General features: G+C 43.5%; 1 protein-coding gene across 1 annotated transcript in view; it reads right to left on the reverse strand.

Annotated features, from left to right (window-relative positions):
* efnb1 (ephrin-B1) overlaps positions 1 to 27,612 on the reverse strand; it is a 56,941-nt gene that overhangs the window by 7,288 nt on the left and 22,041 nt on the right. Inside the window, exons 2-3 of the mRNA XM_082547334.1 lie at positions 24,404 to 24,681; positions 2,916 to 3,008 (exon numbers count right to left, since the gene is read on the reverse strand). Of these exons, the coding sequence (XP_082403460.1) occupies positions 2,916 to 3,008; positions 24,404 to 24,681 (371 nt within the window). The remainder of the gene's footprint in view (positions 1 to 2,915; positions 3,009 to 24,403; positions 24,682 to 27,612) is intronic.

Consider the following 27,612-nt stretch of genomic DNA (forward strand, 5'->3'; position numbering starts at 1 on the left):
CTGCAGAAATTACATTTAACCATGGAGTAGATCAATCTCTGAGCCAAATGTATTCAATTTGTGTATTAATTTAAAAACTGATTTCTTTAGTAATTTAATTCCAAGTCCATGAATTTGTGTTAAAGCCTGTCGATATGGATAAAGTGGTGTGTTATTAGCTGAATATACTCCAGTATTCAGCACTAATAATTGTTCGCTGGATTACAGATGGTGAAGGTAATATCTTAAAGTTAACACTGCAGAGTATGCACATTATTTATTTTTATATATATACATACATACACACACACACACACACACACACACACACACACACACACACACACACACACACACACACATATACATATACACATATATACATATATATATATATCAGATAGACAGATTCATCTGTCTTTAGTGAAAAAAGAATAATAATGTGAAAAAGTACACAGCAGCAAAATCAAAGTTCCTGTCAACGCTCTAATTTCTCGAGGACCTTCTTCAAATAGTTACTGGGTTGGACGGGAACATTATACATCAAAAGTTCCGCCCGCAGAAATAGATTTAAAAGTAGTAGCAGCAGAGCCAACAGCATCTTTTCTATCAAGGTTTTTAGGGCACATTGATTGTGAGTGACAGCTCGCTATGGACCATTTTGGAAAATGAGCGCATCGCTCTGGCGAAGTTGAGGAACAGCCAGGAGGTACAGGAACACACTCCAGCTGAGACAAACTTTCCTCGAACTTTCCCCGAAAAGGACATTTCCTTTCAACTTTGATTAACGTTAAACGATGAAATTGTTTCCCCCCCAGTTAATAGCGTGGCGTAAAACCCCGCACTCATGCATCCGTGTTGTCATTCTGCGAGGGGATTGCAATCCCAGGCTATTGGATGCTCAAATTGACCTACATGGAAAGATAATGCAACGGCTGTCTCCTTGTGAGATTGCTGTGGGTATTTTTCACTGTATTTGCTGAATTTGTTCCCACTCAGACCTTGCTAGCATCAGCAGCTTGTTAGCTTCTATTCTCTCTCTCTCTCTTTCTCTGGCTGCCAGGATATGCTGCTGTCATCTCGCAAGCCAGAATTCAAATATCTGCACACAAATTTGCAGACACACACACACACACACACTGGAGATTTCTCAGCGAGACTGAGCGAGTTTATTTTTGACGGGATGTTGGGATCGAGCTTTTAAGCTGGAATCAGATCACTGTGGCAGGCAGATGTTCCTCTCAGATGGTGGTTAGTGTCTCTTTCGGTCAAAACAACCAAACTGAGGATTGGGGAAATGTTTACAGAGTAACACATCTGTGTACTGTATTCTGTCAAACTCAGGATATGGATGTCCACATATCAAGTAAAACTGCGTATAAAAGTGAAATGTATGATGCAAACCAAATGTTGCGACCAAAGATATCCAAACAAAGTGAGCTTGTTTACTTCTAGCATTTTTAGATGACTTGCCCCGACCGTGCACTTACATACCAATTTCAAACACATTTTCGTTCTGTGATTACTGTATAAGAATCACAGCCGAGGAACATCAGAGGCCTTTTTTTTACAATTTGGAACTGGAGTCATTCCTCATAGATGTTTCTCATTTGGTTGTTATTCCTCCGGGATCTCATTTTCCACACTGTGCAAAAACTGTTTGTGGATATTTAAGATGTATTCAAAACTAGTGTACGAGTGTAGAGATGAGCTAATGGATAAAATCAACCATTAGGGTAAATGTAACTTTATATGGTAATGACAATCTATATTGAGGTAGTGCTTTCTTTCTTTCTTTCTTTTTTGCTCTGTTCAAGTGAAAATGATGACAGGAATTCAATGGGTGGCAAATCAGGTCAGTGACGCACAAATCCTGAAAATTCAATAGTGTAATCTATAAAGTAGTCCTGGTTATTGATTTACAATATTGCCTGTAACTATGTAATGCAACACAGATATCAAAGGGGTAATAACTGCAGTATTTCAGCCTGCCCTAGAGTCCAAAATGAATCAATAGCTACTGATTTTAAAGTGATGCCTAAAACTGAAATTTATTTTTTTGTAATAATTAAACGTTTTCTTAAATTGTGTTTAAAAAATACGCAATTTTGTAACAATTAATTGAAAGCTACAAACGACTTCACATGCAAAGCTTCCATAACAGCTCATCAAATAACTGATGAAATATAATAAAATACAACACTTCTTCTGATAAAAGCTACAAGATACGAAAGAAAGTATCAAATAATTATTTCCAAGGTCAAGATTAATTCAAAGTTTAACATGTTTGAATGAAATTTGAAAACGACTGGAATTAACTTTCAGCATAACTGTAAACAATTTGTATTTAATTAGCCTAAATATCTTTTTTTTAAACTATTTGGTAAGTTTTTTGTTTTTTTTAAGAAAATTGTTCATATTGATGATCTCACCGTGTTTTTATTATCTTCTTTTACAACTATATTTTTTCTAAACTACCACAAAATACTGCTTTAACAATACTATTTTGATTTTTTTCTTAAATATTTTAGAATAATAAACACAAAAAAAATAATAACAGGTTAATATCAGATCATCTTTTCCTCATTATACACAGAAAAGTCCAAATCTAGTTTGTAAATGTTAATTTCATTTTATCTGGAGCAGCTCGTTTAGATGTCAACATTTTATCGAGTCCCATCATCGCCACGTCGCTCAAACTCAATAAATTAGGTACTTCCCTCAAAGAAGTCAAATAAAAAAATGACAATAATATTAACCTTGGTGGCCAATCTATTTTCTAGCGTAACTTAACAGCTCCGCAGAGCAGGTCTGGTCGGAGGCCGGAGGCAGTCGTGTCACACTACGTTAAATGAAAATGTCACACCAAAGTGAAACATCGCTTTGAGGCAGAAGCGCTGTATTGTGTTCTACATGTGAGGTGAGCGCACATTTACCTTGCCCGACTTTCATGATGACTTTCATGGCTCGGCTCTTGCACACGCCTCCCTCCCGGTTCTCGAGGCCCTCGACTGTACCGTTGGAGGTTGCTGGAGGGTAAGAAGGAGAAAGTGGGGGGAAAAAAAGAGAGGGAGAGAGAATGAGAAGAAGTGGGAGGACGTTGATGGAGGGTAAAGAAGAGAAAAGTGGGGGTGGGGGGGGGGAGAGAAGATGATACACCGGTTAATGAGCACGTCCATAACGCACAGAACTAATCAATATTTACGACAAGCACTGATTAGCTGTTCCAGTGATTAGCCGTTCTCATCCTCAATCAACCGCTGGCTTCTCTCAACGGTGTGTCTCATTAACACAATAAAGTGAAGTCAAATGAATGGAACAACATTAGAGTCTACTGAGGGAGGTGGGTGCTGAGGTGAAGAGAAGAAACATGGTCAAACCTGCGTGTGTGTGTGTGTTTCTACTTGTGCATAGTTTAGCAGTGAGGCATGCCAGCAAGACTTCCAGCTGCTTGCCAACTCCTCCAGCAGCTTACTCCCTCTGAGCCACATGTGTCACTACTTGCTGGTATTGCAGCGAGCTAAATGCCTCCCTCAGTGTGTGTGTGTGTCCATTTTTATATTGGTGCATGTGTGCGTGTCAGCCTCTCTGCATTTGTTTCAAAGCGCACGCTCGTTCCCTAAGTTGAGCGAGGAGCTCAGGGTTGAGGGCTGTTTATTCAATGTCACATTCACTTCAGACACCGCGATACAATTGGCCGTCTATTTTAGGGCCCATGATAATGACCTAGGGAGACAGAGTGTGACTCTGACCTTAACACTGGGCAGCTAAGCACACGGCTGTATGCGTGCTCGAGTGTGTGTGTGTGTGTGTGGGCATGCGCCTGTGTGGGTGCATATGATGGCAGCTCTAATTTTGGAATTCCCCAAATGATCTCCATCTCCGCTTAGTCTGCCGTTTCAACTCACTCCCTTCCTCTGAAATGCTTTTGTTTCTCTTCCTCGCATTATCCGTCTTGCTCTCTCTTTCCCTGCTTTTTTTCCCCTCCGCTCACTTCATTTAGTTTTTTTTAGTCTTCTTTTTTTATCAGCACTATCTGGCTCTACCCCTCCCCTTCCCTCCCTCTTAACTCAATGACCATCTCCCTGGGTGATTGCCTCAGATGGCACCCTCATTATGATGAGATAGTCTTGGAGAGGCTGCTTATCTAATGATGACACAAAGAGAAGCAGACTTGGCAACAGGCAGGGGAGTTGGGTGGGTCCAAACAATGCACTACAAACACGGCTGGCACGGTGCATCAGTGTTTCTACACGCGTTCCCCTGCTAGAAACTGATGTTGTATCGCTCTGTGTTGAAATTTGGCTCCGGAGCGACGTAAAAGCTCATCTAGCTGATTCATGTCCCATCACTCCTAAGTGTTATTAATGTTGACATTTTGTTGCCCTGTGGGATTTCAGCTTTGTGCTTCGGCAAAATTGAAGAAAACCAAATAATGAATTGCACTAATATTATGCTACATTATCAGATCGCACTCAAGAGTCGGCGGCAAATTTACAACGAGAACCACAACATTTTGTCAGCGTGGCCGGAGAACTCGATAATTTGCAAGAATGATTGTGATAACATCATGTCAGGGGCTCTTTGGCAAAATCCCCCTCGCTGTAGACTCAACACGACTGAGTGAACCGGACACCGAAATATATACGAGGGGGCCAGAGGAGCCCGGCGCTGCGCAGGACCAGAAAAAAAATAAGAGCGAGAGAGACTTGAAATTTACGTGGGGCATTAATGTGAAAGAACACTCACGACTAAGTGAGTCTTATGATTTATGTAAAGTCTACACAGGGACTGTGTCTCTTCTAAAGGGAACATTCAAAGACAGTGAGGTGAACAGGCCTGTTTCCAGTCTTGAAGGCGCACACCCGTCTCCCAGCCCCCGAATGGCCCAGACGCTGCCACAAGTGCTAACCTCATCCTGCCATTTTCCACCCAATTTCTTCTCTTCGTTCAATTTTTAAATTTCCAGGGCAAGGTTATACAAAAAAATTAGCTCTTTGAAGATCAAGCTCAAAGGCGCTTGAATAATCTGACTCATGCTATGAATTTTATATCCTCTCCAGGAGAGCAAATCTACTCAGTGTTAACTTACTCCTGTCATCTAAATTAACTATTCCTTCAGGCTGGCTGAACGGGCCTGTGCAGTACTGATGTGGCATAATGATAAGTTGCCCCTCTGGGGCCTCTGTTTAGCCAAACAACTGAGACTGAAAACAGAGCAGGATTTATAAAGAGATGATTGCTTTATATGTTGTTTGCATTCAGGCCATTTAAAAGTCAAATAATTCAGCCCTTTACTGTACCAGTGGAAACTCATAATCCGATTAAATGTGTCCAATTTTAACCACATTTCCTTATGTGAATCATTTTTAAGTATTATTCAAGATGGAAATCAACTAAAGAGACAACTGTTGAGCGCATTTAAAAACCTGCACTAAATCTCGAAACTCGCACACCGTTAAGAAACGTGCATTCCTGTGTTGCTTGATATCGGTGCATTCACATCTATCATGTCAAAGATCAGAGGAAAAAAACCTGCCAGCCATGTTTCTCAGAACCCCCAACCTTACTCTGCAAATAAAGACATACTGCCAGCTTCCTCCTCTTTAAATCTAAAAGCCTTTCGCTCATTCTATCACTTCTTCCTCTCACTCAATTTGTCCTCCCCTCTTTAACCCTCCCTCTCTTTCATTTCATCCCTCGCATACTGACGTTAATCCAAATCTGGATTTTCAGATATTAAAAGGCCGACGGTCGTGTCGCATTTTGGAAAGAGGAAACTGGGGAATTGGGTCTTCCCGTGTGTCTCGGGCAGAGATAAAAACACACGGGGATAAAGGAACGACAGCATGAAGAACAAAGAAACTCCCAGTCTGCTGCTAATGATTTGGGGGAACAAACTGTTTCAGAGTGCAGCGGTTCAGAATACAGAAAGAGCTGGTCATTGCATGAAGGAATGTTGCTTTTTTTTAATAAAGCCGACGGCTCCAAAGAATGGCTTTTGTATGATTTAAGGCCCTTTTTGTGGGTGTGGATCACTGGCCACAGAGTGACTAGTGGGGGGAACAAAAGATCTACAGCTGCTGAAGTCATAAGAGAAACCAGGTGCCAAATGTTGATGTTGGGAAATATCGACAGCACGAATGTATCGGCCAAGGAGAAGCATTACGGGGGTAAAAAAAAAGAAAAAAAAAGAGCTGGCCTGGAAGAAAGGCTCCCGTTCCAACGCTACACACGTACAACTACTGCACACATTACCTAAAGCATAACCCATTAACATGCATATGTGAATGTAGGCGCTTGCAAATACACCAGTGCACACAGACTTCACAAGGACATACAGGGTAGAGTGGAAGGGCTGCTCCCCGAGGTGCTCTGAAGAGAAGAGTGGGAGAAGTGTGAGAGGCGCACCACTGACTGGCCAAGACAACGCGAGCTAAGGCTAGAGTGCGAAGCGGTGGTCTATATTTATTCTCAGGTCTGCTAAATGAGGTCACTCAGGTGGTCCTGCTGAATACATTCCCCATCTCTATCATGAATCATCTGCTGCTTATTATTCCTGTCCAGCCCGGGGGGGGGGGCTTGCTTTCATACAGCGCAATGGGCTGTGTGTCCGCGAGTGTGCGTAACGCTGCTGTGTGTGTGTGTCTATGCGTGCAACATCTGCCCAAAGCACCAAACCAGGGGATGGATAGAGCCCATGTGACAGACAGAGAGCAGGTTGTTTAATGAGAAAGTGGATGAGAGGTGACATTCATTGGCTACCTTTCACACACACCACCGACAACACTCCCCACCCCCCCACTTCCATTCTCTACAGCATTCAGACTTCCACTTAGACGAGCTGAGCAGGCACTGGGTAGTCACAGTAACCACCAGTAATAATGTCTATATTTTCAAAAAAAAAGCTAAATACATAAACAGGCACAACCACAATCTGATCATTTACACTTAGCATCAAGGAAAAACACCAGCACAAAGAGCTTTTTCATCAATTTGAGGCAAAAGCAGGGAGCTAACGCAGCTGTGGCAGGTATGAGTGTCTGCATCAAACAGAGCGTCACAGCAGAAATGGCTATTTCTCATACCTGCGACTTTCCTATCTCGGCTTTTGTTTACATTACCGAACCAGAATCAAAGTGGTGAGAAGGAAAAGAGGGCCTATTTGCACAAAATATTTCACTCCTGAATAAGCACAGAGAGGGTTAGATTAGGTTTATGCGCCTGATTCCAGAGATAACCCACCCCAGCAGATCTGGCATGCATGCAAGAATGCATGCACACACTCACACACACTCTTCCACAGACACAAACACAAAGTGAGGTTGGCAGACTGGAAATAATACTGGGGGATCTAGATGTTTGCACTTTGAACCTTTTCTAATCCTTAGTATTAGGGCATGGCTAAAGCCTGATTATGGTGGAATGAAATGGATCTAAATAGATGTCCCAACCCATCAGCCTTCCATTTCTTTGTCCTAGAAATAGAAATGGAAATAAGTAATCAACCTCCAACCTCTCACTGGCCGACTCTCCCACGTAGCCTCCTCCGCAGGTTTGGCACCAGCAAAGAAAATTCATTCAGACTTTTCACATCATCTCTGATGAATTGGGTGCTCTCTCAGGCTGGCCGAGGCTTTTTTTTTAAATTCCCGTGTTTCTTTTCAGTAATAAAACCTGACAGACAATATAAAATAGTGATATCTTCAACGCTAGTCCCGCGCATTTTTTATGCCATTTTGGAAATTCAATATTGAATTTAGGTTAGAATGAATGTGGTTTTGAGTAATGAGGGTGGACACAGATGATTTTCTCATCTTCACATTCAAAAGCTTTTTTTTTTTTTTTTACAATTTACTCTTGCAAGCATCACCATGCACCAGCTCTGGCATTACCACGTGCTGTCTGCTCTCAGGAGCCACTTTGCTGAGGGTACAGAGAGCAGGTAGCAGCAGCGTTAGAGACGAGGTTTAAGGCTGGTTAGCGGCCCAGTGCACACAACTGTTGCTTAGCTCACTGCTTCAGTATACAGCCAGAGGGGGAGCTCCTCTCCTGTGCCCTCATTAGAATCCTCTCTCTCTCACACACACACACACACACACACACACACACACACACACACTTGAAATGGTTGCAAGAAATATATATACAGACATGTAAGAACTTGGGCCTACAGAAGTGAACAGAGATGATGCACACACACACACACACACACACACACACACACACAGGCTGCCTGTGTAGCCAAAAGATCAGGCGGGACTTAAGAGCTCCTCCGGCACCAAAATTACAGGGTACCTCTAAATCCTCCCAGCAGAGAGCACTATGGGATGGCGCAGGGTGGGGGGAGGATGAGGAGGAGGGGGTGGGTGAGGTGCTGTGGGGCTGTGAGAGAGGGAGGTGAAGTGGAGAGGTGTGTGTGTGAGCACATGTGTGGTGATCAGGGAAGGGATGGAAAGAGGAGTGCGTGCAGGGGTGCGAGGAGGGGCGGGAGACGAAGCTGGAGATTCCGAGAGAGTGTGCGAGCTGGACAGGGGTGAGATTTGATCTGTCTGAAGTGTGCGTGTGTAGGGGTTTACAGGATGGGTGTGCGTGCATATGCCGGTGAGGGAATATGGAAGGAGGTGATGAAGTGAGGAGTTGAGAAGGAGGAGGAGGAGGAGGCAGGCTCCGTTTGGAGAGAAGAAGTGGGAGGTGATCTCTCTGTGAAGTAAAGGAAGCATATGTGTGCTGGATTGTGTGCATCTGAATATTTGTGTTCATTACTGTGTGTGTGTGTGTGTGTGTGTGTGTGTGTGTGTGTGTGTGTGTGTTTCGGCCAGCTTGCTTCTCTCTCACTCACACTCAACATTTCTCTTACACTCTCCCCTAAGTATTCAGTTGTGTGTGTTTTTTGGCTTGTGCAACTGGATCCATTTGAGTAAACTGTGTGAGTGTGCACATACATTTATGTGCATTGGAGCTCACATTTGTAAAAATGTGTACAGATGTCACTGGGAATATATATGACTTTTGCAACTTTTTTATTGAGTGTGTGTTTTATGTGTAGGTGTGTGGTCCTAGATTATCAAGACAGAGGTACGGCATTATGAACTTCCAGCTAGCCCTACAGGGTAAGTGCTTCAAGGCTACTTATGACAGCTTTTAACCTCTGCAGAGGACCTGTCAGCGGCTCCTAAAGTGTCTGTGTGTGTGTCTATCCTTGGAATGTGTGCGTCTCTACAAGACTCCACAGCCTGCAGTCACAGAGAGCTTCTGCATCATTTAGCTGTGGGTGTCTGCGTGTCACCTCTACACTGGATCCAGTGGGGCAGAGTTTTTACACCACTGCACTTTCCACTCTTCATTTCCCAGCTCAGCATGCTACAAAACCCCTGTGCTCCCACACAGCATCAAACTTCCCCTCGTGTCCGCACACACACTTGGACGAAGATAGAGGATGTCACTGTCCCGTGCGCGATCACAAGTAGTCTGCACACACATACACACTGCACACCTACACGCAAACAAACAAAAAGTAGGCACGCGGTGCAGGGCCGTCTGTCGGATCGGTAGGAGATAAAGGATGCAGAATAACAGGAGGACCTTGGGGAGCAGGGCAAGTCATCTGTCTCAAACACGAACAGACTGAGCGCGCTCCAACATCACATCCTGAACCTCTCTCTCTCTCGCACCCCACCCAGCACGAGCGCACGCAGACACATCCAAGGCGCACAAATTTGCAAACACACAGGGAAAACAAACGCGGCCTGCTCAAAATGTGCAAGCATGCTTCAGAGCCTGAGCCCACACAATCTGACAGGTGCACACCGAGGGAGTGCAGAATTCTGAATGCAATCGATTGTCACAATAAAACTGTGCAACCCAATGGAAGGCGAGGCTTAAAGCTCCTAATACTATAAGCTGTTGCATACACTATTAAGAGTTATGAGAAGCAACGACGGCGCCAACAGCATTCAATATAAATTTAATAAACCACGCCGACAACTACAGTTAAAGCCTACCCACAGCTCCCAATGCTCCCAATATGGGGCATTTTTTAGATATTGGCTATTTCAACTTTTACCAGTTATTTTAGCTATAATATATTCTGTTGTGTGGAGAAGTTGCCAGTAGCCCACACAACCCTCCCTAATGACAGAGTAGCTAATTGGCAGTAATGGCTCTTTTCACCGATATCATCGAGCTGCAGCCACAGAAAACCTCAGCAGTTTAACACTAATCATTTGCAGAGAAACAACTGGGGGGGAAAAAGCCTGAAGTAGTGGCCTGGAGTAACTCTCTTTGCCTTAGATGACCAGCATCTATAAATGTGTAATTACACAGGCTTAACCATTTGAAAAAACAGACAGTTGTGACTGTTATTTTTCTTTGTTTGCTGTTGTTCCTTGTCAATAAGGTATGTTTGTTTTTTCCTAGGTACAGCCTTAGTGGGCGCACACACACATTGTTCACCTGTTAGTTTAGTGTATTCAAGGGTGCTACACGAGCCACGGGTGACACACCTACACAGACACACACACACAAACACACCGTTGCCTCTGAACTCCCCCAGCAGACAGCGCATCATTTGACTAATAGCAGCTGAAATGTTGCGTGTTCAGAGAAATAAGTAGAGGGGAAAGTAGGTCAGAGAGAGAGAGAGGAAAAAAAAACTGGCATTTCACCTTCCTATCGGTCCGAGCTAAAGGTTAGCAGGGATGCTGCACATGCTGGGACACACACGTGTGCGCACACACGAGCTCTCTAAAGCTAAAGGTTAATATGGTTCACATAGGAGTTGCTGAGTTGGTGTTTATCTCGGTCTTAACCATTATGTCTGTGTGCACAAGGCTTGATTGCACGCCTGTGTGTGCAGCTAACAATGAGCATGAGTTTCATCCCTGTTAAAGACAGAAGCCAGTTCTGTATTTGCTGTCCCGTTAATCCCGCCGGAGACTCGGTTTGCTTTCTATCGCTGTCATCTTCCAAATGTCCATTAATCCACATTAACAATCCATCAACATGACTTCTAACCGCGTATTTCAGTTCAAATCTTCATTCGACTGATAACATCCTCACTAACTTCTAATCTGTTCTAATTTGTTATGAGGAACCTTTTTTTCGCAGCATGAATGATCACTTCAGGTTGAAATAATAATAAAATTTAAAAAAAAAAAAAAAACCTCCCTTCAACATTGTTGCAATTTCATTTGGTCATGTTCACTCTGGGAAGTTATGCACAAAGAAATGGAGCATAATATTCAATTTTCATTCTCTATTAACTGTCATTTTATACAGGGGGGGGGGGGGGGAGCTGGGGAGATGCCAAGAGAGATGGCAGGCAAAATAGACAAGTATCTGTTGAGAATATTAAGAGTAACTGCCCTGAAATGAGCGCCTCACATGAAATGTGTCAAAAATCGTAAAGGCGGCGATAAATCAGAAAGTAAAATTCAATACACGGGATGAATAAGGTATACCAACAGGGGATCTTCAGAGGAGAAGAAGTGGTTTGACGTGTGAATTATGTCCACTACTAAGCCACGCATTCAGACTTTTATTTATTTTATGTTGCGTATTAAGTATTAATGTTATGACTGTTAGCCCATCTTGAGGAATTAAACTAGCAAATGAACATTTGGCTGTGTGAGTCATTTAAATGAAGCCAGTTTTGGGACAGATACCATTATCCATAAGAAAAAAAACAACTGGGCATCCTTTACAAAAGTCAGAAAAACGTCATTTCTGCATTAATGGAAAAGAACGGCTGTTTCTTATCCCACACTGTGACCATGATGAGGGAACCACTGGTCTGAAGATATTCAGCTTTTCTCAAGTTTTGTCCTTACTGTTGACATGAGAGCTGATTACTTCACAGGCTGCAAAGGACAAGGTCTAACTGCGGTTTTATATGCTATAACTGTGAGGGACACCTTTTCACTATGCCTCAAGTAGAAGAAAACTCTTTCCATAGCACACTGCTGCCTTCTTTGCACAAATGTTAAATGCATGAGGAGCACATTTTTATTTGAATGCACTAAAAACTGTTTTTCTCCAAAGCAAATGCATTAATAATGCTCTTGCTGAACGCTGAATCCATAAATTGTTTTTGCAAAACAAAACTGCAGCAATCTGGCCTCATTCTTATTGTACTGTTAAGGGGGGGGGGGGGGGGGGGGTGTACAACACTGATTATCCTATTATTTCTCTCATGAAAATGCCTTTGTATTTAGCTTAGCCTACTATAAATCCCAGTGGTTATGTCCTTAAAAACATCCCGCAGCATCCACATTAGTGGGTGGTAGTGCTATTGTGAGGTTGCACATGTGTAATCAGGAGGCAGATGTACAAACAAGGTCCCCCAGTAAGCTCGATCCTCAGCAGGATGCTCATTGAAGTTTTTTTTTTTTTTTTCCTCCGTCCTGCTTCATTTGTACTGCTAATCACACGAGGTGAACCGTGGTTCACCCGCTAAATCCCGACAGATGATAAACCTGATCCTCGCTGTCTTTTCTCCGGCCTCTGTGGTCGTCTACAAAGGCCGATATGGGACTCTGGACTCCAGAAAGGAGTCGCCCTCCTCGATCCACCTCTGAGGGCGCACGAGCCACAAATCAGCCCACGCTGGCTGATAAAAGAACCACTGGGATGGATCGGAATGTGGTGGGAGATAGCAGTGTCATGTCAAAGGCCGTGAGGGTCCAAAAAAACATAGACTAGCTCTAGGAGCCATCTTTGAGTGACCTTGCCGCGAGAGAAACCAGAGGTGAAGCAATGGAACACGTCGACGAACTCGACGTTCACTCACGCTGACGTGTACAAAATGTTTGTAATGCATTTACATTTTTAAGTGTGCGAGGCTCTCGTGTGTCTGTGCGGCTCTCTTATACCATATCCATTCATCCTCCCCCAAGAGAGGAGCTTCATTTTCGCTGACCTTTTCAATACGGCCTCCAGAGGAGAGTTATGACAGCTGAGTGAGCCCGGTGTTTCTCGGCACAATAACACACATCAAAGATGGAGAAACCAACAAACAAACAATAATTCCTACTGCAGGCGCAGCGTTTCCCCTCTCAAACAGGCGATGCAAAACAAACCAAATGAGGCAATCTAAGTGAGAAGAAACCGTACCGGTGGACGGGGAGGATGCAGAGTCCAGGCACTGACCCAGGTGAGAAAACTGCCTTCAGGCTAATGATGCTGCTTGTATAATAATCAGGTGTGAGCAACATCAAAAGGGAAAGATTCAGCTAAACGTGGATTAATTGTTACAAGATGTCAGAAAGCAGCTTCCATCAAAAAGCGGAGAGATATTACTCAATTAACGACAAAAACAACCCCCCCGAAAAAGAGATCCTGCAATAATCAGCGACTGGAGCTTGTTCTCGCTCAGTAACTAACTGATGATGTGTTGCAGCGATGGAGAGATTATAATGTAAAGGCAGTGAGATAGAGGGCAGAGAGAGAGATGTCAGTGAAAGAGACAGAGGGTGTACTTGTGATGGAGGACAGAGTCGACGTCGGTCCATCTGTTGTCCACAAAAACAAAATCTGCAAAAAGCAGAACAAAGACAGACAGAGAGAGGACAGTGCACAGGTGTGTGGGCGTGCACGTGTCCCTGCGATCGTACACGTGTGTGTGTGCCCGCATGTGTGAATTTTTGCACATTAACGTGTGAGCCTGTGTGCCTGGGCCCCGGGGGAATCTCCTGTACCTGCTAACATGGAGGCGACTGAGCAAAGCTGACTGCAGCTAACATGCAGTGTAAAACGCACACGGTCAAACCTGAGACACATGGTGGCACATGGGCAGATGGATTATATATTATATACATATATATTTTTATATACATATATATATGTACATATGTTTATATTGGGGGTTTTTTTGGGTTTTTTTTTAGATATATAGCAATATTAAAGTGGGTGTGGGGTGTATAATGGAGCTGATGTGAAAAGTACCAGGGCTCCAAGCAAGGCTCCAAAACCGCAATTCGGCTCCTCAAGCATTGAAGCCAGGCTTGCAACACAAGAAGCAGGGAAAGAAACACGCTTTTTCCTCCCTTTCCCCCCGTTAACCACCCAAAAAAACCCCAATCAGAAAAGCACAGCAGACCACAGAGAACATGCTGCTGATTACATCCTAATATGCACAAAGGCAAGCAATTGACACGCATATACAAACATGCACAAACACAAAACACACACACTGATTACGTCCTCTCTTTCTCCTCTCTCCTGATCCTTGGTATCGTTTACACGGTAAAGACGGCGCTGATCGAGGACCAGTGTTTTTTTGGCACAGGCCAGCAAAAGAGCTCAGGAGCTTAACCTCTAGTCCGATGAGCGGAGAGAGACTGAGGCTCAGGATCCCCCACCCCCCCACCGCCCTACCACCTTGGTGCCCCCAAGCACAAATAAACAGCTACAACACAGACAGACACACACAAAAATGTCTAGCTTACTCGAAACAGTTTCCTGAAGAATCTGTCACTGTGCAAGAGGGATGGGAGAGGGTGGAGGGGTGATCTAAGGAGGAGAGAAAATAGGTGGAACAGCAAAGGCGGATGGAGAGGTAGATTAAGTTGCACGGAAGGGGGTTGGAGGGGGGGAGGAAAAGACGAACAGAAAAGAGACTGAGAGAAATTGGACCCATGGGTTTGGGGAGAAACAAAACATGTACGAAATCATCGAGTCGCTGCAAGAGGCGGCGCGAGCCTGAACTCAAAACGCAACACATATTCATTTGAAGACACGTTTCTTTTCAGCATCCATCCATCCAAACAACCAATCGTCGTGGCACCCGTGCACAAGCTCCCGACAGCGTGCACGCTTTTCACTCGTGGGACAGCTGACTGAGAATATCTCGTGCTGAGCTACAGCACAATGCATACAGCAGCTTCTATTAGGCAAGCAAATCTGTGGAGAGGGAGAGAGATGGAGGACGGATGTGTGCGAGCAGATTGTGTTTTTGTGCAAGCATCTATTTGCAATCTAGTGTGAGCTTATGAGTATATATATATATTTGAATTTGCTTATGTGGCTTTGTGCTTATTTATGCCTGTGTGTTGGGCGCGCATGCATGCACACACAAACGCACACGCCTCTTGTGTGTTTGTCTGCTCCTGTTACTGTGTTTGTGTGCCTGCGGTCGTGCTGGAATGGAACACGGACATTTTGCCGCTGAGCTGAATTCACAGAAACGGGTTTGGTCCTGGCCTGCAGAGCAGTATTTAGACTCTGTATTTATGCGTCGGACAACCACAGCAATCTCTATCACCGCCTTGTGATTCATGTTTGTTTGCTTTGCTCTGTGTTGATTCGATTCCATCAAGAAGTTGCCCCCCTCCCCTTCTATCTCGTTCCCCTAAAACTCTTCCCACAGAAATGTTCACGCCATACCCGGTCAGAGTTTCATCAGCCACCCGTCATCGGAGCTGACCAAGCACGCAGTGGGTTTCCATAGCGAGGATGCGACATTAAAACTAACAGCCTCTATAATTATACATCCATATTTCTCCGATGAGTTTGTGTAAACAAGTCCGGGCTCCAGCTCGGGGGAGGCGGACTTCTTGGCAGGCCCTGGCTGAGGGTGCCACTGAATGGCTGTCGGAAAACAAAGCCATTTCAGAGTGTGCCTTGGAAAAGACAAACCGCTGTTCTAGGGATGGTGGAGAGGCAGAGCAAGCTCCATCTGACAGACACAGAGCTGTGATTTGAGCTCAGTTATTGGCCAGAGAAGAAAGACACTGAGAATATGTGTTGTTGGCAACGCAGAGGGCAAACAACCTCAGACAATCTCTGAGGAAAGGAAAATATGCATTTCCAGAGTGTTTTAGATTACGGGCCTTCATTGTTTTATCCCGTGTTTCTGCTTACGTGTTTTTTTTTTAAAGCAATACGCCATTGTCCAGTATAATTTGCCTTATGGACATTGACGCTCGTCTTTCCATGTCCTACATTTACTTTTCCTAATCATCGCGGACTCCAAAAATGCAGCTAACCAGCAGTCTTAATATGCCTCTCCTTCTTTTTGCCTGAAGCTATTTTAGGGGTTGTAAAAACCACAGAGGTAGTTTCAGCATAGAGGATGAAATTAAAACAAGCCCAGGAAGCCACGTTTGACAACTGTAAATCGCTCCTGGAGAAAATAGTAATTCGACAAATGAGTTTGTGCTAGATGAGAGGGTTGGAAAAAAAACTAAAACAAAACAAAAAAAATCAACAGTGTTGTTGCTTCTGAGTCAGCTCTGCGGTCTCTCGTGGCCTCTGTGCTGAGAGGAGATCTAAGATAGCGGTTAACAAAAACGACTTGAACAGACTTCCCACAGCACCTGCAAATGCACACACACACACTCACACATATAAAACTTTGAAACGTGAGAGCAGAGGACGGATGGTTTAAGGGGTGGAAACGAGGAATGACATCGCAGGAAAGAGCAGAGCGCGAGGCCTCGCATCCGCGCAGGATAAAAATATTCTAATAAGATAAGCGCGGAGCACAGCCGAGGAGGGATGAGTGTCTGCGTTTGGGGGATGCACGGAGAGGACTAATTGAGATGAATACATGAATATATCAGCTTCATCTAGAAGCAACGGGTTCAGTCGTAACCAATGGTTACCATTCAGTTGTACAGTCACATGAGCAGCCCCCCCCCCCTCCACTTACCAAATAGCCCCCCCCCCCCCCCCACAACCCTTCAATGCCCCCCCCCCCGCCTCCGACTCTAAACAAGCTCCTCTGTAATAAACGAAAGGCAATAACCAGCAACAATCATGCTGTGCCTGCTAACCCTCTCTCTCTGAATGAAATATCCAAAGGAGAGCTAGCAGAGGCGGCCCGGATAGATTTGCAAAGCAAGCAGAAAGTCATATATTACACTGGCACTCTAATAAACACTGGGCTATGTTCACTCACGGGGGGAGGGTGGTGGTGGTGGGGGTTAAATCTCCTTAGTCCAGGCCATGATGCTTCACCGGTGATAACCTGACCTGTTAGCGGGGTTTACTTTTGAAAATGGAATCCTTTAAAGCTTACTGATTAGCCGCTTTAACCTGTAATCAGTAACATCAATGACAGTTATTTAGTCAATCAACAACTATTACTCTCTACGATCAATACTCAATAACTTAAAACACACACTGAACTTAATCATGTATGATTACATTTAAGGGTTACTCGAGGCATCTTTTGTGTTTTGCTTGTTTTACAAATGCTATTTATAACTTTTGAATCAAAGGGATGTTAAAACTGCTTCATTAATATTGCTTTTAGAGTCTTTTATGCTTTTAAACTGTAACGTTTTACAAAACAGGACAGACAGAAATGTTTGCCAACATTCCAAATTATTATTTCAGTGCCTGTTTCTTCAATGTCCACAATCTGATAAATATGCAATGAAACAATACAGCTTTTGTTCTCTACTTATAATAAGTATGTAGGAGAGGCCATAATTGATGCAAAAGGAAAATCCTACACGGAGCCTCTTGCTTGTAATTAAAATATTTCAGTGTGATTTTTACAGAGGGAGGCTACCAGATGTTAACAGTTATCATTTCTTGACAAAAAAATCATTTAATTGCCAGTTAAGAAATGTGCGAGTTATTTGCATCTCTATAATCTGACAATCAAAATGCCTTTGTGTAGTTTAAATGCTCCGCTGACAACTGCAGCTGCCTTGTTTCTGAGTGCCTGTGATTTGATTATGGTAATTTTATGTTAACTCTAAAAGATGACATTTAACACTTTTTTTTTTTTTAATCAGATTACTGTTATTGCGCTACATCATAATCGAGCCACTAGTGTCGATGTATATTTATTTGGCTGTGTACGTGCCTTTGCATTTGTATGCGTGTTTCCAGCTTCCTGAAGTTGTGAACCTTGCATTAGTGCATGCGAGGTATGATAGAGAGTTTATGTCCTTGCATGCAAATGTGGGGCAAGGGAGGATCTTGTGATCTTCTGCAGCCGAGCCCAGGGTTTCATTCTCAACCTCCAACAATTCCAAGACCAAAAAAAAAAATTCTTATATATGCGAATGTTATCCAGGGGGAAGATGACTGCTATAGGTGGTGGTTGGATGGAGGGGTATTATGTGTGGGCTGAAGCAAAAAAATAAATAGAGATACTTATGTAGAGGAGAGTCCACATCAAAAAGCATATTATGAGGCGTGAGCAAAAAAATCATCTCAGTGTGTCAAATGCAGTTTGTCAGATGTTCTCGGGCAGTGATTTTCAAATACTGGATAAGCACCCATCTTTAAGTGTTTTGGGAGATAAATACGGGTCTTTCGTGACTGACTTATTCTCAGATGACAACAACAGTCTCTTTCTGTTTCCAGAACAAACAATCAGAAGGTGTTCCGACAGATTTATGTGGAAAGTCAAAGAAATAAAATCAGCTACACTGTTTGCCGTGAGCAGACATAATGTTTTTGGGCTTTTTTTTTTCCTCCTTTTCGGTTGCTCCCCCCCCCCCCCCTCCCCCTTCCTGCCTACTTTCTCTCTTTCAGTGGGGCATATCTTGCGGAGGTAAGACAATGTGTGCACCACTGCGGCAGCATTCTGGTGGGGAAGTCTGTGCGTGTCAGTGTCCATGATGGTACACTGTGATGGAGAGTGACAGCTGTCGGGAGGCATCAGGCTTACTCTGCCCCGCTACACGAGAAGAGAAGTGCACCACGATAGGTTGCCTCCGTCTCCTGCCTCGTGGCCCTTTTTCCCTTATATCTAGCAGAGCTTTACCGGCCCGGTTAACCACTGCAAACGTCTAACCAAGCAGTCACGCTACATTATCTCAATGAGGAGCGAATGGGAGAGAAAATGAAGGGACTATTTTTTTTTGGCTAAAGAGTGCCTGTGTATATATTTGTACAGGCGTGTATGCTTGTCCTCCCTCTCTCTCTTACCGCTCTGTTGCTCATTTTCCCCATTATATTTCCTTTTCCTTTAAAAGCCTCCTGTCTAAAATCACCTCTCCTGCCTCTAACCCCTAAACGCGCCGCAGTCATTTTGCTCACAAACAGCTCGTTCAAAATCCACGTGTTTAGACAACGCAATGAAATATAACCAGTTTGTCCGCTTTTACACCTGGATGGGGGGTGGGAATGTGTATGTGTGTGTACATAGCTGGCATGGAGGGAACTGAAGGTCTGGGATTAAGATCAGTGCAGGGTTATCATTACTGACCCCCCTGCTGTGTTTCCGTGACCCCTTGGCCATGAATTTTGACCTTTAAACCCACCACGACTCCTGTAAGAACGGGGCTGGGATGAGTGGACGGGATCCCCTGTGGTGATCACCAGAGTCAACACACACACGCTCACCATTTGGTGCTTACTTTACCCCAAACCTTTTGTTGCTTATTCTGCCCCACGGAAAGAGACGAGGTAAAGGATGGGAGTGGGGGTGTGCGAATGATAAAGGGGCTAACAGAGCCACGGAGTCAGACTGGAGGTCGGGTGTGGACAAGAAAAAGACTGCCAGTAGATTGAGTGGAATGTCCACTCCCCTGTGCGTCTTCTTCTGATCTCAAACGGTGTCTTTCCCGTCTGACCGTTAATCAGAGCAGATAAGCCAGGTCATTATACACAGAGCAGATTTACACCGCTCTGCTGGCTGACCGGACCACATTCCCACAGAGTCACTGGGATAACCTACTCACATCTTCTAGGCAGGGATAAGCTTGCCTAAGGGGGCCTCAACACACACACACACACACACACACACACAAACACACACACACAGTGCACTGCTGCACAGGTAAAGCAGGCGGTGCGTTCAATGCAGGTGCTTATTCTCTCTTCTCTTGCTCCCTCAAGGAAATGCACACATAACACACACACACACACACACACACACATATGCGCCAGCCACACATGGCCATTATCTAAATGATAGATGAAGTGTGTCATGGTGTATGCACAGGCTGCGGTGGAATAAATAAAACAAGCTTTTCCTGTTGCAAAGGACAACAACATTACCATAATACCAAGACAAATACTACATCCGATTACTGCTGACACGAAAACGTTACAGTATATGAGCCTAATAATGATCCACCATCAGGCTGGATTCTGCACGACCAGACTCCCCCGTGAAGGATTTACAACTGCTTCTGTGAGAAAACACTATGGAGAGAGTGTTAAGTGCTCCTAATGCTTACATAAAAAAACACACATCAGCAGGAATGCTGTTACGGAGCAGAGACACAAGAGAACGTTGCAGAAAAGCTCATTCGAGCTAAAGTAAAGCTGATGTTCGCTCAAACCGCAGTCGAGATGCACGGAGATGCATGCGCCATTAATAAAGTTCGCTCTAATATTTATGAAGACAATATGCGGAGAAGCTCTGCGAACAGCTGGTTAGCAAAACTTGGAGGAAGACGCCCAAAAATAACAATAAAAAATGCCCAAGGTGTTATCTGCAAGACATGTGGGCGTAATAAAGCTCAAAGAAATATTTCTAAAAGTCCACGAGATGCGTTGCAACAGCAGCCCACCCCTCTCTAAAAACGTCCCTTGATAACATCACAAGCTTCATGCTTCTCTGCATCCCCGTTTGTGAGGGGGAGTTCGCAAGTATCGATTGAACCGCTACACATGAAAAGAGAAACATATGTGCGATTTAATTTGTGTGTGTGGAGAGTGTGAAAAAAACAGAAGCCACTTGTGAGACTAAAATCTACACATCTGAACTTTTGAGATGTTTTATACCCAAAGTTACATTTTATACAGTTAAACCATGCAAGGAAGACTTATGTTCTTATTTGGGAAAAATGTAACATAAGGAGATTAATCGTGTTTTGTGAATATTTGGAAATATAAAAAAATTAATTATGTGTTGGATAAAACACTGTTATGTATCACGCCTCATTAGAGGAGACTGGTACTGGGTCCATGTTTTCCTGCAGTAATTTCTCATTGTGCCAGTCATCCTCTGGCATACGGCAGCTTGTTGCATGAGTTTAGACAGTGTGTTTCTAATGTCAGAGTCATCTCTAATAGTTTCAGAATAAATCACAGATGCAATGAAGACTTTGACTGACTGTTTTCTGAGACAAGATCAAGCAAAACTCTGCGTCTAATTTTAGAAATGTTTTAAAGTCAGACAACTTAAAAAAAATAAATACTAACAGAAGATAAAATTAGAGCCTAAGTAAGCAAAACAAGGCCTTATTTTCCTTTATTAGCTCAGTATGTTATCATGTGCAGAATCCCATTAAAAAGACAAAAACAGCAAGTGTTTCATCTTTTTGCAGATTGAAATCATTAGCTCCTTCCACGATAAAGACGACATTTGATGACGTTCTGAAACCTCAGTGTATATCAGTAAACACGTGGTGGTGGTGGTGCAACTTCTGATGCACATCTGTGCTGATTCCTGCTTATGACAGAAACAGCTCAGTTCAAATAAGAGCTTCAAGAGTTCTTCCTAGTCGACTTTCAGACTGCAGAGCATTAAAGAGTGGTTCTAAACAAACATAATATACAGTAAAAATGCATGTTGTCTTTCGACTTTCCCGAATAAAACAAATTAATGTTGTTTTTTTGATACGCCTCTGCAGCTCGGCTGGCTTATCAACAGTTAAAAGATGTCAGGTGAGATTTACTGTTACCACCAAGCCAAAACTAACAATGAATGTCTGCTGCAGTCTTATCAGAGTGCATTTAAGTGTGAATCATATGCTTTATGTTTTTTTAGATCGCACCAGTGATAGAACTCCTCCAACGTCAGCCAGAAACTATGCTGTTGAAGACATGATAATCCTTGTGTTGAAGGACGGCAAAAGGACAGTGAGTTAATAAGACATATACAAACCAACCGCCCCTACATGTTAAACTGTTTGCAATGAAGTAAAGTACCTGAGATAAAACCCCTGTTTTCGTTTCTCTTTGAAGGCTTTGAGAGTTTAAACTGGAGTTGCCAAGCCTCTTCTCATGCTGGCAAGGCTAGAAACCAAAAGAGGATCTATAATAGTTGCTTTAAATTCGTAATGATTTTATCTTTTAAATGTGTCAAAAGTGCACTTTATATCTGGTTTTTCAGGTGTGAGTTTTTCAGGTAAATACAAATAATAAATGAGGTTTCAAGGCCAGATGCTCCACAGTCCATTCTCTGAATTTTTAGCAAGCTATATTTGATGCACAACTACTAACAGCTTCAATTCTAATGATTCTAAAATCCCAAAACATGGCATTCGATGTATTTAGAGAGAAGCAGGAGGAGGCGGCCGACCGGTATTGGTATCTTCCAGGATTATCAGGACAACTTCTCCTATTCCATCAGGTTTAAAATGGTCCTGTTCATTTTGAAATTGCACGTTTCAGCCCAAGATCCCAAAAGTCTGACTTGTTTCTAAATCACCCCCTGTCAACCTTTTTCCAGGGTTCGGAGTAACAGGATTGAGGTTTTCTACATTCTCCAGGAGAAAGACCTCAAACCCACCAAAGAACCAGACACTGCTGTGATTCTGGATTTTCCGGCTCCTCTGACCCCACCTGTTAAACCACTGGTCATTACTTCAGTGCTAAATTACTCAACCAGACACTTGGGTGAAGCAGATTTACACAGCCAAGTTTAGAGGTAGATGCGGTCCCATCAGTTTTTTCCCCCTGCTGAGCCTCAATCCTTAAAGGAAAATATAGTACGTAAAGGAGCAGTCCAACCACGAGAACTCCTTCCAGCTCTTACACCCATTGCTAACTCTGAGGTAATTACTACGGCATCAAATTACACGAGCAGGAATCTGTGTGAAAGGCAGCAACCGCCACCCAGTACAGTGACAGACCCAGTTCCTTTGACACCCTCTACTAAAAGTCCTTTACTCATAGACAGACAAGTGAGGTTACAAATTAAAAGATCTGTCCTAAAGCCAACCAGAGAGCAAGACTCTGCTATTGTTCCAGCGTGACTGCAAAAATAGTCACCTATAATAAGGAAGCAGTAATAATTTATTTTGACAGTGTCTAAAAAATATGTGTAGGGGAAAGTTTGCACAATCTACAATCTTTAATTTTTTAGTAAGTAAATTTAACACTACACAAGCATTATTACTAAACAAAATATGGTAAAAGTACACATTAGATGGAAGGGCAAAAAACTTTAATTCTACAAGTTTGTAATTTCTTAATAATTTTCCAGAATATTTCCCAAAAATAGCTTTACAGTTTTACTTTACTTTTGGCACTAATTACAGAGAAAATACACATTTCCGTAAAAGAAAAGCTACATTTAAGCCCAAACTGTTCACTATTTATTTATCTTTGCAAACTGAAGTCTCCATATATGTTCAGCTGCCTCTCTGTGACAAATTTGGCATTATCGCACGCCCATCTGTCTGAAACGTTTCGCTCTGGTGATGAAAAGGTACGCTCGAGTTAGTGGAAGCGATAAAATAAGAGTGCAACAAATGCACTGTATTTTTGCATTTCCATCACGTAGAAAAAAAAAGAAAAAATAGTACTTTTTTATTTTTATTTTTTAGGAAATGGAATGAAATATTACCTCATATTATTATAATATAATTGCATTCTAATTGTTTATGTTGTGTTAAATTAACTTTTATTTAACTTCAATCAGCAGCGGTTAAATATAATAATATGCACACAAATGCACGTATGTAAAGTACATATACACACATACATGTTATAAAAGACTGAGGTCCAACATAATAAACTTCAAAGCTAAACAAACTAAAAACAGTGTATTAAGTCACTGTCACAGTCATCTCAGACCAAACAAGGGCAGTAATGTTCAGGCTTAAAAAGATTTCCAAAAGATTTGAAGCCTTTTCTTCTGTATGAGCTCGAGGAAAAGCTAGAATAAATAAGTCAACAGCTTCCTGTGCTTTTTTAAGACAGCTGGCGGTCAGTAAAACAGAAACAGACAAGTGTTTATTTTATTACTGACGTTTTAGCAAAAAAGCAATATTTAAACCTAAAACGCTGCATCTAGTGGGAACTGCAATATAGCTGTGTTGTTCTCTGTAAAACAGCAGTTTGAAAGAATAAAGTAGAATCAGGCTGAAAACTTTAAGTGAAATATTGAAACAGTGCCTGAGCGCAGAACTAAATAGCAGCAGTAAATCTACTCGGTGACTTTAGACGACTGCAGAAAATTCTATTTTTCCCACCACAAAAATGTAAAAAATAAAAAACCCAACATTCAGCAGTCAGTCAAGGTTGCCACTTTAAGGTCCCGTAATGATATGGAACATTTCCATCCTAAACACCTAATACCGCTCTGCTCTCTAGCTGCTGCTGTGGTGCTGCTGCAGCGGCCATTAAAATGCAGTTTTCCTAGGAAACTCCCAGGTGTGACTGTGTGTAACTGAGTGTGAAGCAGAGATTATTACTCAGATCGTTCAGTCGGGCCTCTGCGGTTAAATGAAGGTTAAAAAGCTAAATATCAACAATAAATCATCTTTCACGACAAACTTACAGGTGATGTAGTAGTTGACGTTCCTCTTGAACTCCAAGCCCATGTAGTTGGGGCTGAACTCCTGGAATTTGATGGTGAACTTGATGTCCTTCTCGGGTTTGTTACAATTGACCAGGACGTTAGGATCGAGGACTGTACTGCAGCTCTCCGCCTGCTCCCTCTTCACCAGATACAACTTGTAGTATTCGTAGTCTGTCCCTTGGTCCGCTTTGGGACAGATGATATCCAGCTTGTCCCCGATGTCGGGGTAAATCACCAGGCCTTTTCCAGCCACAAACCTGAGAGTGGGGAGGGGGGGAGAAAAAGAAAAGAAATTGTTACAAACACATAAAAAACTAAGTCTGGAAAAGCAGCCGCATAATTCAGCAACAGTTTATACAGCCTTAATACTTTGAGCTGTCGGAGTTATGGGTTTAGATTTGTCTGGCATGGCCTTTTAGGCAGAGTGCAGTTAATTTAGCCCCGCAAAAACACTACATATAGCAGCTTGACATTGTTCAGCATTAGTGTGTTTCACACAAATCCCCTTAAGTTCCTTCTCATACTTGGATATGAATCAAAGCATACCAAAAGTTTGCGAGAAGGGAAACAAGATGGCCTGACACAAAATGGCCGCCACAGAAATGGCCGTACGGGTCGGATTACATCACATTTTTGAAAAAAAGCTTCTTCATGATTTCAGATTTTTTGAGTTTTGGATAATACCAGCCTGTCGGCGTGGTATTCACATGGCATCTACTTCAGTAGCCTGCATCTCTGGAGGAAAACATTGTACCAGGGGTCTGCTGGGAGCTTACAGCTTCCCGGTTCATCTTCCCCTCTGCCGTGATCATCTACTGAAGGATTAAGATAATCCATCTGGCCTTACTGTACCTCTCCACCTCGCTCTCTGCTGCCAACTCAATCAGATCAGCTCTTGTTCTCCTTTATTCACTAAAGGTGGGGAACAGGAGGAGACCCAGTGTGTGTTTGTCTGTAAGTGTATGTGAAGAGAGGAGGCGGAGGGGACACGCCAAGTACTAAGCAGTATGTTTGGGCAGTGGTGTGTATGTTTATGCACGCCTGCCTGTGTGTGTGTGTATGTGCGGTCAGAAAAATGGGCTGAGGTTGCAGTCTGATGTGGGGTGGGGGCTGGACGGGCTGAATCATTGTTCTGGACTTGTTTGAGGCTTAAAATGTCAACATGGTTCAACTCTGCTGTCCCAGTTAGCCAAGCATTAACCCAGACAGCCGGACTGACCACGGGTGTGTTTATGTACGTGTACGTGTCTGTGTGTGTGCGTGCGTGTGTCATGGGCGCAGACAGCGAGCACAGCAGCAGGGCTATCTGCTAGATCTGCCCATGCCAGCGGATTTAAGCAGGATTTAGCAACGCGCGATGCATTTGTTGTTTTTTCTGATCCCTTGTGTTTTAACAAGACATCAGGGGTTGGGCCCCTCTCTGTCCCCCCCTCTCTCTCACAGTCTCTTCCCTCTTTTTTTTTTACCCTTCACAGTGTAATCTCACCTTATCTACAGCCCCTCATTTCATCGTCACACACATCATTTCACCAGTAAATAACTGACTCCTCAGACAGCCCCGGATGAAAGTAGAGAACTGATGCCTGATAGTGTAAGTGCGCGAGTGTGGTCGAGCTTATTGGGGGGAGGCAGCGGCAACGGCGGTGGTGCTGCGTGATCACCAATCTTCTTCCTCTGATGATGTTAAACGCTGGCAAACACCCACCCATTGTAAGAAATGATCTTTTAAAAAGTCTTCAATCTTCAGAAGAACCCCCCCCCCCCCCCCCCCCCCCCATGAAAATTAACATGATTGGATTAACATTCATGGCCATTCATCTCAGACAGGGTCATTACCAAACATATGAGTTCATTCACAAAAGAGATATGAGATATAAGATAAGAGACATGCAAAGTGGTCGAAATCCTCTCTGTCAGCCCGGCTGAATATGATGTCATGAAAGCATGTGTGGGATGGTGGGTATGTGGGGGGGGGGGGGGGGGGGTCTTATACAACGCTTGGAAGCGGGTGAGACGTTATTTGGCCGCCATTGTCTGAGGCTCATTGGGGTGGAGGTTGAGGGGAGGGGTTGTGCAAATTCAAGGGCCGATAAGAGAGAGGGAACTCGGGGTATCCTTTTGTCCTACGTCTCCCGACAATCTGCCCATTTTCAGCAGCAACAATTTGCATGCGCTTGTGTGCTCGTGCACTTGTGTGTATGCGTGCATCCATATGTTTTCATGCATGTGCGTGTGTGTGTGCGCTGTGCCCAGTTACACGTGCGTACGTCTATGAAGACACAGACACAATCAGTCTCTAATTGGATCTACAAGATGCATCAGTGAGGCATAAACAAGTTTCCATGGCAACATTAGGCTTTGTTACTGACCACCCCTCCCCTCCCCACCTTCTTGCTATTCCTCCATCTACCCCCCCAGCCCCCTCTATTTCTACTCCACAATCTCATTCCCCATTGCTTTATCCTTCCCTCTCATTCACCTCCTCAACATTTCCCTCATTCCGATTTTCCCTCATCACCACCACCACCCCTTTCTCCATCCTCCCCCTCGCTTCTCTCTCTACACACACACACACACACACACACACACACACACACACACACACACCTACAGAAAAACAAGCATGAAACCACAGAGCAGGGGGGGAAAGGAGAAAGAGGAGGCAAACATCATGATTACACTGCTGTTTGTTTCACTCAACAAGTAGCTTGCAGTTTCTGTTTTCTTTGTAGGTAAATTGTTGGCAATTTTTGGGTTTTTTTTGATCAAATGTTCTGATTCAAACATTTAAAAGTCTGGCTAGCAACTAAAACGAGTAGCCTCACACTGGACTCCTCGCTTTTACAGGCCATTTATTCCGTTATCAAAGCGAGCCGCAACCATTTAGATGAATAATTAAGATTTCCAAAAAATCTTAATATCTTAATATCCCTGAAGGATTTCATCGCGAGCCGGCCCCTGTCATTGATTCAATTTTCCAAGCAGGCCTCCTAGTTGGCAGTTAGATAGCTATCCTAAGTGAATTCTCCGCTTCTGTTTCCCAGCCTTTGTTAACTGTCTGCTATAATGAGGCTCTGGCTGCTGTGGAGGTCTGGAAGCGCCATCGCAGATGGGAAAGAAGCAACATAAAAGAAATAGGGCAGCAATTAGTGTTTAGCCCAGTTTAAAAGCCCTCCACTTGGCAAGCT

The sequence above is a fragment of the Aulonocara stuartgranti genome, assembly GCF_965226115.1.
Source record: "Aulonocara stuartgranti genome assembly, chromosome: 2".
NCBI lineage: Eukaryota > Metazoa > Chordata > Actinopteri > Cichliformes > Cichlidae > Aulonocara > Aulonocara stuartgranti.